Source organism: Pelophylax lessonae (genome assembly GCF_965119305.1).
Source record: "Pelophylax lessonae genome assembly, chromosome: 12".
Lineage (NCBI taxonomy): Eukaryota > Metazoa > Chordata > Amphibia > Anura > Ranidae > Pelophylax > Pelophylax lessonae.
The window spans coordinates 100,958,413-100,973,572 of record NC_138779.1 but is presented as its reverse complement, the minus strand read 5'-3'; the positions used below and the strand labels follow the sequence as shown (position 1 = coordinate 100,973,572).

The 15,160-nt window shown below is 52.9% G+C and overlaps 1 protein-coding gene across 1 annotated transcript in view; it reads left to right on the top strand.

Annotated features, from left to right (window-relative positions):
• Positions 1-742: 742 nt before the first annotated feature.
• The window catches only part of HSD17B14 (hydroxysteroid 17-beta dehydrogenase 14), a 110,816-nt gene continuing 96,398 nt past the window's right edge, over positions 743-15,160 (top strand). Inside the window, exon 1 of the mRNA XM_082274374.1 lies at positions 743-927. Within this exon, the coding sequence (XP_082130500.1) occupies positions 825-927 (103 nt within the window). The 5' untranslated portion in view covers positions 743-824. The remainder of the gene's footprint in view (positions 928-15,160) is intronic.

Below are 15,160 nucleotides of genomic sequence, written 5' to 3'. Positions count from 1 at the left end.
GCGGACAAAATTCTTGTGCTGTCCTTGTGCTGTCTTTGCACTTTTCAGCAGACACCGACATCCCGGGGAGAAAAGAGGAACATTTGTAAGCCGACCATCGGTACGTGTGTACGGGGCTTTAGAGTAACTGTCTGTCGCCTGGAATCTCCTCCATGCTCTTGATACTGTGGTGGGAGACACAGCAAACCTTCTGGCAATGTCACGTATTGTTTGAGGAGTTAGACTGTCTGTGCAACCTCTATATGGTCCAGGTATTTCCTCATGCTACCAGTAGTGACACTGACCCTAGCCAAATGCAAATGGAAACAGTCAGAAAAGATGAGTAGGGGAAAAAAATGTCAGTGGCCCGCCGCCTACACCTGTAAAACCACTCCAGTTTTGGAGGTTGTCTCATTGTTGCCCATATAGTGCACCTGTTGTTATTTCATTAACATCAAAGCAGCTGAAACTGATTAACAACCCCCTCTGCTACCTAACTGACCAGATAAATATCCCAGGAGTTTAATTGACTTGACGATAAACTCTGATAAAAAAGTGTTCCTTTTCTTTTTTGAGCAGTGTATATATATCAAAAGTCCTTTCATCCTTGCTATATTGTAATGGAAGCTAAATAGATACATAAGTATGTGAAACAACTAGACAGCTGCACCAAGCTTCCTGAATTTGAATTCCTGAAAGACTACATTTCCTATCATGCCTTGCTTCTGGAGCATGCCCATTTCCTTCCTTGTTGGTTTCAGATCAGATGACAGGAACGTGATTGCTAGACTGCTGAGACAACACTTCTGTGTGTGCACTGTGCAGTGTATCTCAGGACAGGCACCATGGCTGATAGAGGAGCAGACCCCAGCCTCAGGTACCACAACAAGGTGGTCATAGTGACCGGAGGGACAAAAGGCATCGGGGAAGCGGTTGTCAGGGGATTTGGTAAGAACTTGTTGCTAAGTTGCATTAGATGTACAATCATATTACCACTTGTCTGCATGCCAAAAATCATGTGTATATTTAATATATGAAACTATTCATTATAAGGCATAACATCTCTTACCACTGCTATTCTTTTCTATATCATTTTTACAAAACTGTATATGCGGGAAGAAGAAATGTCTTTTGCACTGCAGAAACAGGTGTCAAGGGGCAAACTGTACCTGAGTTTAGAGACAACCTTTAATTGCTTGGCAACTTTCCTCCACGATGGGGCATTTAATACCAGCTTCTCTTTCTGATTCATTCAGACAATTCTATTTAGAAGAAACCCTCTTGTTAATTCTCTGTAATGCCTCGTTTCCACTGAGCGGATCGGTTCGGGTCGGTTTGGTGCGGTACGCTAATTTGAGTGTTTCCATTATGAAAGTGACCCATACAACCGAATCAAACCACACCATTCCTGGTCCTGCTTCAGATGTAGGGCCATAGGAAATGGTACGGTACGGTTAGGGCGGAGCTACTGGCGTCACACGATAGATTCCACTGATTGGCGGACATGAAAACTTCAATGCTCACGTCAAATGAAAGAGCAAAACAAACACCTGATTTGGTGTAAACCCCGCATGGTCCCTGGTGGCCCAACTTGCAGTGGAAACGCTCACCTGAATAGACCGGACCATTCTAACCCTTCCAAACTGTACCGACCCAAACCGTTCCCCTCAGTGGAAACGAGGCATAAGTGACATTTCTAGAAAAGGATGGAGGCAACGCTATTTGCTTACTGCATCTTCTATGGCACTTTTTTAGATTTCCAACAGTAAGAAGAAGAAAGCTTCTGAACTAAGAAATCTGAAACATTATTAATAAATAATATAGTATAATGAAACATCCAGAAACCTTTTGGTGGCAGGTTATGTATGCTTCAGTACACAGTACATAATAGCACTAATTTCACTAAGGCTGGGTTTACACCTCCGTGCGGAGCGGCTCACAGCAGGGGTCCGGTACGTCCATGTTCACCATTTTAGGTCCGAATTTTTGGCTGAATTCGGACTTGAAACGGACCAGAAGACGCACTGGACTCCTGTGGAATTCTCTCCGCAGCCGTCCTGGAGCTGTGGTGACTGGCTCCATTGAGAGCCGGTCACAGTCTCCTGACATGCGAATTGGATGCGAGGAAACCCCACATCCAATTCGCATAAGTGTGAACACAGCCTAAAAGTGTTTTTTTTTACAGATATAACTTTGTCAGAAAAAATGTATTTCTTTACACCCATTCCCAGTTATTGGTATACTGTACTTTGATTTACAGCTCCAGGAATTACAGCACTTTTAACAATATGGTGGTTTATAGGGGTATTGTGGACTAAGGCCCCTTTCACACAGCTGGTTTGTTGCGGCTTTCAGATTCCTGTTGCAAGTCAGCTGCATTCAGGCTCAGACATCTGTCCAGGAACGGCAGCTAATCACTCTGTGTGTGGCTAAATGCGATCAGCATGATGCTAACCGCAGTTTTTTTTCTGCAGCAATACTGCACAAATTCTTGCCGCAGGAATCCGGAAGAATCAAAAAAACAACTGTGTGAAAGAGGCCTTATCCTATTTACATTTTTGCTGAGCACCAAGAGTACAGCTATAGCTATACTCCCAGTGCTCAGATAGAAGGGGTGTGCTGTGCAGCCATCATGCTCTTTCCACCCCCTCTCTGGGGTCCATTCACAGAATACTTTGGGCAGGGCCGCCTTTAATATCGATTGGACCCTGGGCAAACATTTTCTTGCCCCCCCCCCATCATTAAACAGGACTCCTTCCCCCATACTACCCCCATCACTACACGGGACTTTCATTTCCCATACTATCTCCATCAATACACGGGACCCACATTACCCATAATTACACAGGACTCCCATTCCCCATACTATCTCCATCAATACATGGAACCCCCATTCCCCATACTATCCCCATCAATACACGGGACCCCCATTCCCCATACTACCCCCATAATTACACAGGACCCCTCCCCCATACTACCCCCCTTATTACACAGGACCCCTCCCCCTATACTACTCCCATCATTACACAGCCCCCCCCCCTTCATGCTACGTTGCCACTCATGAACTGTCAGCCCGCTGTTGTTTCTGCAGAAAAGTGTGGAGAAGGAGGAAAGGGGGTTATTGCTGAGGGTGGAGAAGTGGGTGGGAGGTAATTGTTGAGGTTGGAGAAGCAGGGAGGGGGTTAGTGCTGTGAGTGGAGAAGCAGGGAGGAGGGTTATTGCTGAGGGTGGAGAGGTGGGTGGGAGGTAATTGTTGAGGTTGGAGAAGCAGGGAGGGGGTTAGTGCTGTTAAAGGAGAAGCAGGGAGGAGGGTTATTGTTGAGGGTGGAGAGGCGGGAGGAGGGTTATTGTTGAGGGTGGAGAGGTGGGAGGGGGGTTATTGCTGAGGATGCTAAAGCGGGGAGGTTACAGCTGAGGGTAGAGAGGTGGCAGGGGGGTTATTGTTGTGGGTGGAGAAGCAGGGAGGGTGGTTATCTTTGAGGGTGGAGAAGCAGGGAGGGGGTTATTGTTGAGGGTGAAGAAGCTGAGAGGGGGGTTATTGCTGAAGGTTGAGAAGCAGTGAGGGGGTTATTTTTGAGAGTGGAGAAGCAGAAAGGGGGGTATTGTTAAGGGTAGAGAAGCAGGGAGGGGGGTTTATTGCTGAGGGCCGAGAGGCAGAAAGAGGGTTATTGTTGAAGGTGGAGAAGCGGAGAGGGGGTTATGGTTGAGGGTGGAAAATTAAGAAGGTGGAGAGGCAGGGAGGGGGGTTATTGCTGAGGGTGAAGAGGCAGGGAGGGGCTTATTGTTAGGGGGGGAGAGACAGGTAGGGGGTTTATTATTGAGGGTGGAGAAGCAGGAAGGGGGGTTTTGGTTGAGGGTAGAGAAGCAGGGAGGGGGGTTTATTGCTGAGGGCGGAGAGGCAGGAAGGGGGTTATTGTTAAAGGTGGAGAAGCGGGGAGGGGGGTTATTGTTTAGGGTGGAGAAGCGGAGAGGTGGTTTATTGTTGAGGGTGGAGAAGCAGGAAGGGGAGTTATTGCTGAGGGTGGAGAGGCAGAGAGTGGGTTATTGTTAGGGGGGGGAGAGGCAGGTAGGGGAGTTATTTTTGGGGTGGAGAGGCATGGAGGGGGGTTATTGTTGAGGGTGGAGAAGCAGGGAGGTGGGTTATTGTTGAGGGTGGATAAGTGGCAAGGGGAGTTATTGCTGAGGGTGGAGAGGCAGAGAGGGGGTTATTGTTGGGGGTGGAGAGGTAGGAAGGGGGTTATTGTTGGGGGGGGAGAGGCAGGGAGGGGGTTATTGTTGAGGGTGGAGAAGCGGGGAGGGGGGTTATTGCTGAGGGTGGAGAAGTGAGTGGGGGGGGGGGTTATTGTTGAGGGTGGAGAAGCGGGGAGGGGGGTTGTCGAGGGTGGAAAAGTGGGGATGGGGTTATTGTTGACGGTGGGGAAGCCCAGGAGGGGGTTATTGTTGAGGGTGGAGAAGGTGGGAGAGGGGTTATTGTTGAAGGCGGAGAGGCAGGGAATGGGTTATTGTTAGGGAGGGAGGCAGGGAGGGGGGGTATTGTTGGGGGTGAAGAGGCAGGGACACATTGTCTCCAAGGGAGACAGTCTACTCACTGTGCAGAATGAAGTCATCCAACAGCCACCCGCAGAGGAGGGATGGGAGGGTCAGAAAGCAGCACATTGCCGGGGAAGAGACTCAGTCCACTCAGATTGAGCTAAGGGAGAGGGGAGGGGCTAGTAGAAGAGACACTGCGGGGACGTGACTTAACCTGTGCTCTGAGCTGGATAGAAACGAGGAGACATGGAGCTGCAATATGGAATTGCAGCTCCATAATTGCAATAATATCTTGTTTTTTTTTGAAAAAAAAAAAATGTATATTTTTATTAAAATACTAAAGAAAGAACAAAAATGACAATTCATTTAATTAAAATGACCATAGCTAAGTACAATGCCTTAAACATATTGGACTAGGTGGGACTTTATATGAGACCCAAGCTGGTGTTGTCCGGCGTCTTCATCCCTATAACAAAACACAAAATAAGGTTGAAGGATTGTAAGAGGTGTATGAAAGTCAGCCAGCCCCCAGTCTGATACACTCACCTTCCAGTCTGTCACCAACCAAATAAAACCTGTCTTTTGGTACAAAGAATAGGGGTTTAGTTGACACACATTTGCAAACGCATGTGAAAGCTGCAGATCCACTGCACGGCACCCCATTATATCTGCAGTCCTACACTCTTAATTTAGTGTCCTCCACTGGAGGCACATGGCCGCTAATGGGTGGATGGGGGAACAGGTGAGAGGGAGACAGCCCAATTTATAATATTATAAATTCAACTCCGCCCCCTCCCCTCATTGGCTAATTGACTTTGATTGACAGCAGCAGGAGCTAATGGTGCCTCTGCTGTGCATTAGCCAATGAGGAGGGGAGTCCCGGAAGGCTGAAACACAGTGGCGGCTGGTGCTCAAAATTTTTGGGGGGGCGCAAAAACAAAAATGTAATAGGTATTGCTTCGCGGCAAAAAACGAGGTAAAAAAATTGCATGACTTTGAGGTCATGGTACAGGCATGGCACATGTGATGGTATAGGCATGGCACAGATGGTACAGGCATGGCACAGGTGATGGAATAGGCATGGCACAGATGGTATAGGCATTGAACAGGTGGTAGAATAGGCATGGCACAGGTGATGGTATAGGCATGGCACAGGTGATGGTATAGGCATGGCACAGGTGATGGTATAGGCATGGCGCAGGTGATGGAATAGGCATTGCACAGGTGATGGTACAGGCATGGCACAGGTGATGGAATAGGCATGGCACAGATGGTATAGGCATGGCACAGGTGATGGAATAGGCATGGCACAGATGGTACAGGCATGGCACAGGTGATGGTACAGGCATGGCACAGGTGATGAAATAGGCATTGCACAGGTGATGGTACAGGCATTGCACAGGTGATGGTACAGGCATGGCACAGGTGATGGAATAGGCATGGCACAGATGGTATAGGCATGGCACAGGTGATGGAATAGGCATGGCACAGATGGTACAGGCATGGCACAGGTGATGGTACAGGCATGGCACAGGTGATGGTACAGGCAGGGCACAGATGGTACAGGCATGGCACAGGTGATGGAATAGGCATGGCACAGATGGTATAGGCATGGCACAGGTGATGGAATAGGCATGGCACAGATGGTACAGGCATGGCACAGGTGGTGGAATAGGCATGGCACAGATGGTACAGGCATGGCGCAGGTGGTGGAATAGGCATGGCACAGGCATGGCGCAGGTGGTGGAATAGGCATGGCACAGATGGTATAGGCATGGCACAGGTGATGGAATAGGCATGGCACAGATGGTACAGGCATGGCACAGGTGGTGGAATAGGCATGGCACAGATGGTACAGGCATGGCGCAGGTGATGGAATAGGCATGGAACAGATGGTACAGGCATGGCACAGGTGATGGAATAGGCATGGCACAGGTGATGGTAAGGTCATGGCACAGGTGGTGGAATAGGCATGGCACAGATGGTACAGGCATGGCGCAGGTGATGGAATAGGCATGGAACAGATGGTACAGGCATGGCACAGGTGATGGAATAGGCATGGCACAGGTGATGGTAAGGTCATGGCACAGGTGGTGGAATTGGCATGGCACAGATGGTACAGGCATGGCGCAGGTGATGGAATAGGCATGGCACAGGTGATGGAATAGGCATGGCACAGGTGATGGTAAGGTCATGGCACAGGTGGTGGAATAGGCATGACACAGGTGATGGAATAGGCATGGCACAGGTGATGGTAAGGTCATGGCACAGGTGGTGGAATAGGCATGGCACAGATGGTACAGGCATGGCGCAGGTGATGGAATAGGCATGGCACAGGTGATGGTAAGGTCATGGCACAGGTGGTGGAATAGGCATGGCGCAGGTGGTGGAATAGGCATGGCACAGATGGTACAGGCATGGCACAGGTGATGGTAAGGTCATGGCACAGGTGGTGGAATAGGCATGGCACAGATGGTACAGGCATGGGGCAGGTGATGGAATAGGCATGGCACAGGTGATGGTAAGGCCATGGCACAGGTGGTGGAATAGGCATGGCGCAGGTGGTGGAATAGGCATGGCACAGATGGTACAGGCATGGCACAGGTGATGGTAAGGTCATGGCACAGGTGGTGGAATAGGCATGGCACAGATGGTACAGGCATGGCGCAGGTGGTGGAATAGGCATGGCACAGGTGATGGAATAGGCATGGCACAGATGGTACAGGCATGGCGCAGGTGGTGGAATAGGCATGGCACAGGTGATGGAATAGGCATGGCACAGATGGTACAGGCATGGCGCAGGTGGTGGAATAGGCATGGCACAGGCATGGCGCAGGTGGTGGAATAGGCATGGCACAGATGGTACAGGCATGGCACAGGTGGTGGAATAGGCATGCCGCAGATGGTACAGGCATGGCGCAGGTGATGGAATAGGCATGGCACAGATGTTACAGGCATGGCACAGGTGATGGAATAGGCATGGCACAGGTGATGGTAAGGTCATGGCACAGGTGGTGGAATAGGCATGGCACAGATGGTACAGGCATGGCGCAGGTGATTGAATAGGCATGGCACAGGTGATGGAATAGGCATGGCACAGGTGATGGAATAGGCATGCCGCAGATGGTACAGGCATGGCGCAGGTGATGGAATAGGCATGGCACAGATGGTACAGGCATGGCACAGGTGATGGTAAGGTCATGGCACAGGTGATGGTAAGGTCATGGCACAGGTGGTGGAATAGGCATGGCACAGATGGTACAGGCATGGCGCAGGTGGTGGAATAGGCATGGCACAGGCATGGCACAGGTGATGTAATAGGCATGGCACAGATGTTACAGGCATGGCGCAGGTGGTGGAATAGGCATGGCACAGGCATGGCGCAGGTGGTGGAATAGGCATGGCACAGATGGTACAGGCATGGCGCAGGTGGTGGAATAGGCATGGCACAGGCATGGCGCAGGTGGTGGAATAGGCATGGCACAGATGGTACAGGCATGGCGCAGGTGGTGGAATAGGCATGGCACAGGCATGGCGCAGGTGGTGGAATAGGCATGGCACAGATGGTACAGGCATGGCACAGGTGGTGGAATAGGCATGGCGCAGATGGTACAGGCATGGCGCAGGTGATGGAATAGGCATGGCACAGATGGTACAGGCATGGCACAGGTGATGGAATAGGCATGGCACAGGTGATGGTAAGGTCATGGCACAGGTGGTGGAATAGGCATGGCACAGGCATGGCGCAGGTGGTGGAATAGGCATGGCACAGGCATGGCGCTGGTGGTGGAATGGGCATGGCACAGGCATGGCGCAGGTGGTGGAATAGGCATGGCACAGATGGTACAGGCATGGCACAGGTGGTGGAATAGGCATGGCACAGATGGTACAGGCATGGCACAGGTGATGGTAAGGTCATGGCACAGGTGATGGTAAGGTCATGGCACAGGTGGTGGTAAGGTCATGGCACAGGTGGTGGAATAGGCATGGCACAGATGGTACAGGCATGGCGCAGGTGGTGGAATAGGCATGGCACAGGCATGGCGCAGGTGGTGGAATAGGCATGGCACAGATGGTACAGGCATGGCACAGGTGATGGTAAGGTCATGGCACAGGTGATGGTAAGGTCATGGCACAGGTGGTGGAATAGGCATGGCACAGATGGTACAGGCATGGCGCAGGTGGTGGAATAGGCATGGCACAGGCATGGCGCAGGTGGTGGAATAGGCATGGCACAGGCATGGCGCTGGTGGTGGAATGGGCATGGCACAGGCATGGCACAGGTGGTGGAATAGGCATGGCACAGATGGTACAGGCATGGCACAGGTGGTGGAATAGGCATGGCACAGATGGTACAGGCATGGCACAGGTGATGGTAAGGTCATGGCACAGGTGATGGTAAGGTCATGGCACAGGTGGTGGTAAGGTCATAGCACAGGTGGTGGAATAGGCATGGCACAGATGGTACAGGCATGGCGCAGGTGGTGGAATAGGCATGGCACAGGCATGGCGCAGGTGGTGGAATAGGCATGGCACAGGCATGGCGCAGGTGGTGGAATAGGCATGGCACAGGCATGGCGCAGGTGGTGGAATAGGCATGGCACAGATGGTACAGGCATGGCACAGGTGATGGTAAGGTCATGGCACAGGTGATGGTAAGGTCATGGCACAGGTGGTGGAATAGGCATGGCACAGATGGTACAGGCATGGCGCAGGTGGTGGAATAGGCATGGCACAGGCATGGCGCAGGTGGTGGAATAGGCATGGCACAGGCATGGCGCTGGTGGTTGAATGGGCATGGCACAGGCATGGCGCAGGTGGTGGAATAGGCATGGCACAGATGGTACAGGCATGGCACAGGTGGTGAAATAGGCATGGCACAGATGGTACAGGCATGGCACAGGTGATGGTAAGGTCATGGCACAGGTGATGGTAAGGTCATGGCACAGGTGGTGGTAAGGTCATGGCACAGGTGGTGGAATAGGCATGGCACAGATGGTACAGGCATGGCGCAGGTGGTGGAATAGGCATGGCACAGGCATGGCGCAGGTGGTGGAATAGGCATGGCACAGGCATGGCGCAGGTGGTGGAATAGGCATGGCACAGATGGTACAGGCATGGCACAGGTGATGGTAAGGTCATGGCACAGGTGATGGTAAGGTCATGGCACAGGTGGTGGAATAGGCATGGCACAGATGGTACAGGCATGGCGCAGGTGGTGGAATAGGCATGGCACAAGCATGGCGCAGGTGGTGGAATAGGCATGGCACAGGCATGGTGCAGGTGGTGGAATAGGCATGGCACAGGCATGGCGCAGGTGGTGGAATAGGCATGGCACAGATGGTACAGGCATGGCACAGGTGATGGTAAGGTCTGGCACAGGTGATGGTAAGGTCATGGCACAGGTGGTGGAATAGGCATGGCACAGATGGTACAGGCATGGCGCAGGTGGTGGAATAGGCATGGCACAGGCATGGCGCAGGTGGTGGAATAGGCATGGCACAGGCATGGCGCTGGTGGTGGAATGGGCATGGCACAGGCATGGCGCAGGTGGTGGAATAGGCATGGCACAGATGGTACAGGCATGGCACAGGTGGTGGAATAGGCATGGCACAGATGGTACAGGCATGGCACAGGTGATGGTAAGGTCATGGCACAGGTGATGGTAAGGTCATGGCACAGGTGGTGGTAAGGTCATGGCACAGGTGGTGGAATAGGCATGGCACAGATGGTACAGGCATGGCGCAGGTGGTGGAATAGGCATGGCACAGGCATGGCGCAGGTGGTGGAATAGGCATGGCACAGGCATGGCGCAGGTGGTGGAATAGGCATGGCACAGATGGTACAGGCATGGCACAGGTGATGGTAAGGTCTGGCACAGGTGATGGTAAGGTCATGGCACAGGTGGTGGAATAGGCATGGCACAGATGGTACAGGCATGGCGCAGGTGGTGGAATAGGCATGGCACAGGCATGGCGCAGGTGGTGGAATAGGCATGGCACAGGCATGGCGCTGGTGGTGGAATGGGCATGGCACAGGCATGGCGCAGGTGGTGGAATAGGCATGGCACAGATGGTACAGGCATGGCACAGGTGGTGGAATAGGCATGGCACAGATGGTACAGGCATGGCACAGGTGATGGTAAGGTCATGGCACAGGTGATGGTAAGGTCATGGCACAGGTGGTGGTAAGGTCATGGCACAGGTGGTGGAATAGGCATGGCACAGATGGTACAGGCATGGCGCAGGTGGTGGAATAGGCATGGCACAGGCATGGCGCAGGTGGTGGAATAGGCATGGCACAGGCATGGCGCAGGTGGTGGAATAGGCATGGCACAGATGGTACAGGCATGGCACAGGTGATGGTAAGGTCATGGCACAGGTGATGGTAAGGTCATGGCACAGGTGGTGGAATAGGCATGGCACAGATGGTACAGGCATGGCGCAGGTGGTGGAATAGGCATGGCACAGGCATGGCGCAGGTGGTGGAATAGGCATGGCACAGGCATGGCGCAGGTGGTGGAATAGGCATGGCACAGGCATGGCGCAGGTGGTGGAATAGGCATGGCACAGATGGTACAGGCATGGCACAGGTGATGGTAAGGTCATGGCACAGGTGATGGTAAGGTCATGGCACAGGTGGTGGAATAGGCATGGCACAGATGGTACAGGCATGGCGCAGGTGGTGGAATAGGCATGGCACAAGCATGGCGCAGGTGGTGGAATAGGCATGGCACAGGCATGATGCAGGTGGTGGAATAGGCATGGCACAGGCATGGCGCAGGTGGTGGAATAGGCATGGCACAGATGGTACAGGCATGGCACAGGTGATGGTAAGGTCTGGCACAGGTGATGGTAAGGTCATGGCACAGGTGGTGGAATAGGCATGGCACAGATGGTACAGGCATGGCGCAGGTGGTGGAATAGGCATGGCACAGGCATGGCGCAGGTGGTGGAATAGGCATGGCACAGGCATGGCGCTGGTGGTGGAATGGGCATGGCACAGGCATGGCGCAGGTGGTGGAATAGGCATGGCACAGATGGTACAGGCATGGCACAGGTGGTGGAATAGGCATGGCACAGATGGTACAGGCATGGCACAGGTGATGGTAAGGTCATGGCACAGGTGATGGTAAGGTCATGGCACAGGTGGTGGTAAGGTCATGGCACAGGTGGTGGAATAGGCATGGCACAGATGGTACAGGCATGGCGCAGGTGGTGGAATAGGCATGGCACAGGCATGGCGCAGGTGGTGGAATAGGCATGGCACAGGCATGGCGCAGGTGGTGGAATAGGCATGGCACAGATGGTACAGGCATGGCACAGGTGATGGTAAGGTCTGGCACAGGTGATGGTAAGGTCATGGCACAGGTGGTGGAATAGGCATGGCACAGATGGTACAGGCATGGCGCAGGTGGTGGAATAGGCATGGCACAGGCATGGCGCAGGTGGTGGAATAGGCATGGCACAGGCATGGCGCTGGTGGTGGAATGGGCATGGCACAGGCATGGCGCAGGTGGTGGAATAGGCATGGCACAGATGGTACAGGCATGGCACAGGTGGTGGAATAGGCATGGCACAGATGGTACAGGCATGGCACAGGTGATGGTAAGGTCATGGCACAGGTGATGGTAAGGTCATGGCACAGGTGGTGGTAAGGTCATGGCACAGGTGGTGGAATAGGCATGGCACAGATGGTACAGGCATGGCGCAGGTGGTGGAATAGGCATGGCACAGGCATGGCGCAGGTGGTGGAATAGGCATGGCACAGGCATGGCGCAGGTGGTGGAATAGGCATGGCACAGATGGTACAGGCATGGCACAGGTGATGGTAAGGTCATGGCACAGGTGATGGTAAGGTCATGGCACAGGTGGTGGAATAGGCATGGCACAGATGGTACAGGCATGGCGCAGGTGGTGGAATAGGCATGGCACAGGCATGGCGCAGGTGGTGGAATAGGCATGGCACAGGCATGGCGCTGGTGGTGGAATGGGCATGGCACAGGCATGGCGCAGGTGGTGGAATAGGCATGGCACAGATGGTACAGGCATGGCACAGGTGGTGAAATAGGCATGGCATAGATGGTACAGGCATGGCACAGGTGATGGTAAGGTCATGGCACAGGTGGTGGTAAGGTCATGGCACAGGTGGTGGAATAGGCATGGCACAGATGGTACAGGCATGGCGCAGGTGGTGGAATAGGCATGGCACAGGCATGGCGCAGGTGGTGGAATAGGCATGGCACAGGCATGGCGCAGGTGGTGGAATAGGCATGGCACAGATGGTACAGGCATGGCACAGGTGATGGTAAGGTCATGGCACAGGTGATGGTAAGGTCATGGCACAGGTGGTGGAATAGGCATGGCACAGATGGTACAGGCATGGCGCAGGTGGTGGAATAGGCATGGCACAGGCATGGCGCAGGTGGTGGAATAGGCATGGCACAGGCATGGCGCTGGTGGTGGAATGGGCATGGCACAGGCATGGCGCAGGTGGTGGAATAGGCATGGCACAGATGGTACAGGCATGGCACAGGTGGTGAAATAGGCATGGCACAGATGGTACAGGCATGGCACAGGTGATGGTAAGGTCATGGCACAGGTGGTGGAATAGGCATGGCACAGATGGTACAGGCATGGCGCAGGTGGTGGAGTAGGCATGGCACAGGCATGGCGCAGGTGGTGGAATAGGCATGGCACAGGCATGGCGCAGGTGGTGGAATAGGCATGGCACAGGCATGGCGCAGGTGGTGGAATAGGCATGGCACAGATGGTACAGGCATGGCACAGGTGATGGTAAGGTCATGGCACAGGTGATGGTAAGGTCATGGCACAGGTGGTGGAATAGGCATGGCACCGATGGTACAGGCATGGCGCAGGTGGTGGAATAGGCATGGCACAGGCATGGCGCAGGTGGTGGAATAGGCATGGCACAGGCATGGCACAGGCATGGCGCTGGTGGTGGAATGGGCATGGCACAGGCATGGCGCAGGTGGTGGAATAGGCATGGCACAGATGGTACAGGCATGGCACAGGTGGTGGAATAGGCATGGCACAGATGGTACAGGCATGGCACAGGTGATGGTAAGGTCATGGCACAGGTGGTGGTAAGGTCATAGCACAGGTGGTGGTAAGGTCATGGCACAGGTGGTGGAATAGGCATGGCACAGGCATGGCGCAGGTGGTGGAATAGGCACTTACCTGGCGACGGCTCGGCTCCCGGCGGCGGCTTCTCCCCTCCTCGCGACTCTGATGTCCGTCCTCTTCTGCTCGGCTCCTGGCGGCGGCTTCTCCCCTCCTCGCGACTCCTCTTCTTCGCGGGCTGCGGCGGGAAGCTGACCGGGCGGTGACGGTGAGTGACTGATGCACGCACCGGCACCGCCCCCAACGAGGTCACCATGGATGTCCTGAATCATGATTGGTCCAGGCTGGAGTCTGGACCAATCATGATCCAAGACATCACAAAAGGGGGTGGTGTAGCGCATTTTTCTGCGCTACAGTTACGCCCCAGAAGGCCGCCAATTGGCGCCTCTGCTGGTGGAAAACCCCACCCCCCATCGGCACCAATGCGGCGGACGCCGAAAGAGGGGTGGTGGAGCGCAGAGCTCTGCGCTACAGTTACGCCCCAGAAGGCCGTCTATCGGCGCCTCTGCGGGTGGAAAACCCCACCCCCATAGGCACCAATGAGACGGGCGCCCCTTGTGGGCAAAAATTTTTTTTTTTTTTTTTTTTTTTTAAATCTTTTTTTTTTTCTTTTTCTTTTTTTGGGGGGGGGGGGGGGGGCGGCGCCCCTGCGCCCCCTATGGGCCGGCCGCCACTGCTGAAACAGTCGTGGACATCTCTGGATCTAGAGGGTGCTCAGGTAAGTAATAAGGGGGGTTGCTGCACACAGAAAGTTTTGATCCTAATGCATAGAATGTATTAAGATAAAAAAAAAAAAACCTTCTGAATTAACAACCCCTTTAACTGAACAAACTGAAGCTGATTGGCTACCATGCACAGCTGCACCAAATTCTTAGTGTACCAGTTTTAGTAAATTTCCCTGTTTGTCTTTTGTGAATTGGTTTACAAGATACAAAGCCTTCCATGACTGGGCAAGAGGAGAGAAGGAGGGGGTAGAACGATCCAAAGGTCAGAACGCTGAAGTATATCGATAGTTGTACTCCTGACACTAATTCAAAATGTAAATAGAGGTGGTATACACCACACTGGACTTTACCAGTTATAAGTCAGCACATTTTTTAAAAATTCTGCAATTCCTGGAGTTATTCTTTGACGATGCACAATAGACAGATTCTGGTATAGCGCCCTGTAGGCAGCAACATCAGCACTGCCACCTCTGTATGAGTGTATGAGCTTTGATTTATCAGTGTCTGTATGGTGCTAAATTCCAAGTCCTGTGTTCATCAATTCAGTGTCCTTGTTGTGTACTTCTAGTATTATTCTCACTATTATACAGTATAGAAATAAAAGGATCCTGTCCATTTTAAGTGGCGACCAGCTTTGTAAAATATCATCTCAGAATTCAGAGTACACTGTTTTGGCTAACCACTTGCCGACTTCCTAATGTACATTTACTGCGGCAGGTCGGCTCCATTGCAGGAAATCACGTACCTGTACGTCATTTCGTGCAATAGCCACTAGGCGCACGC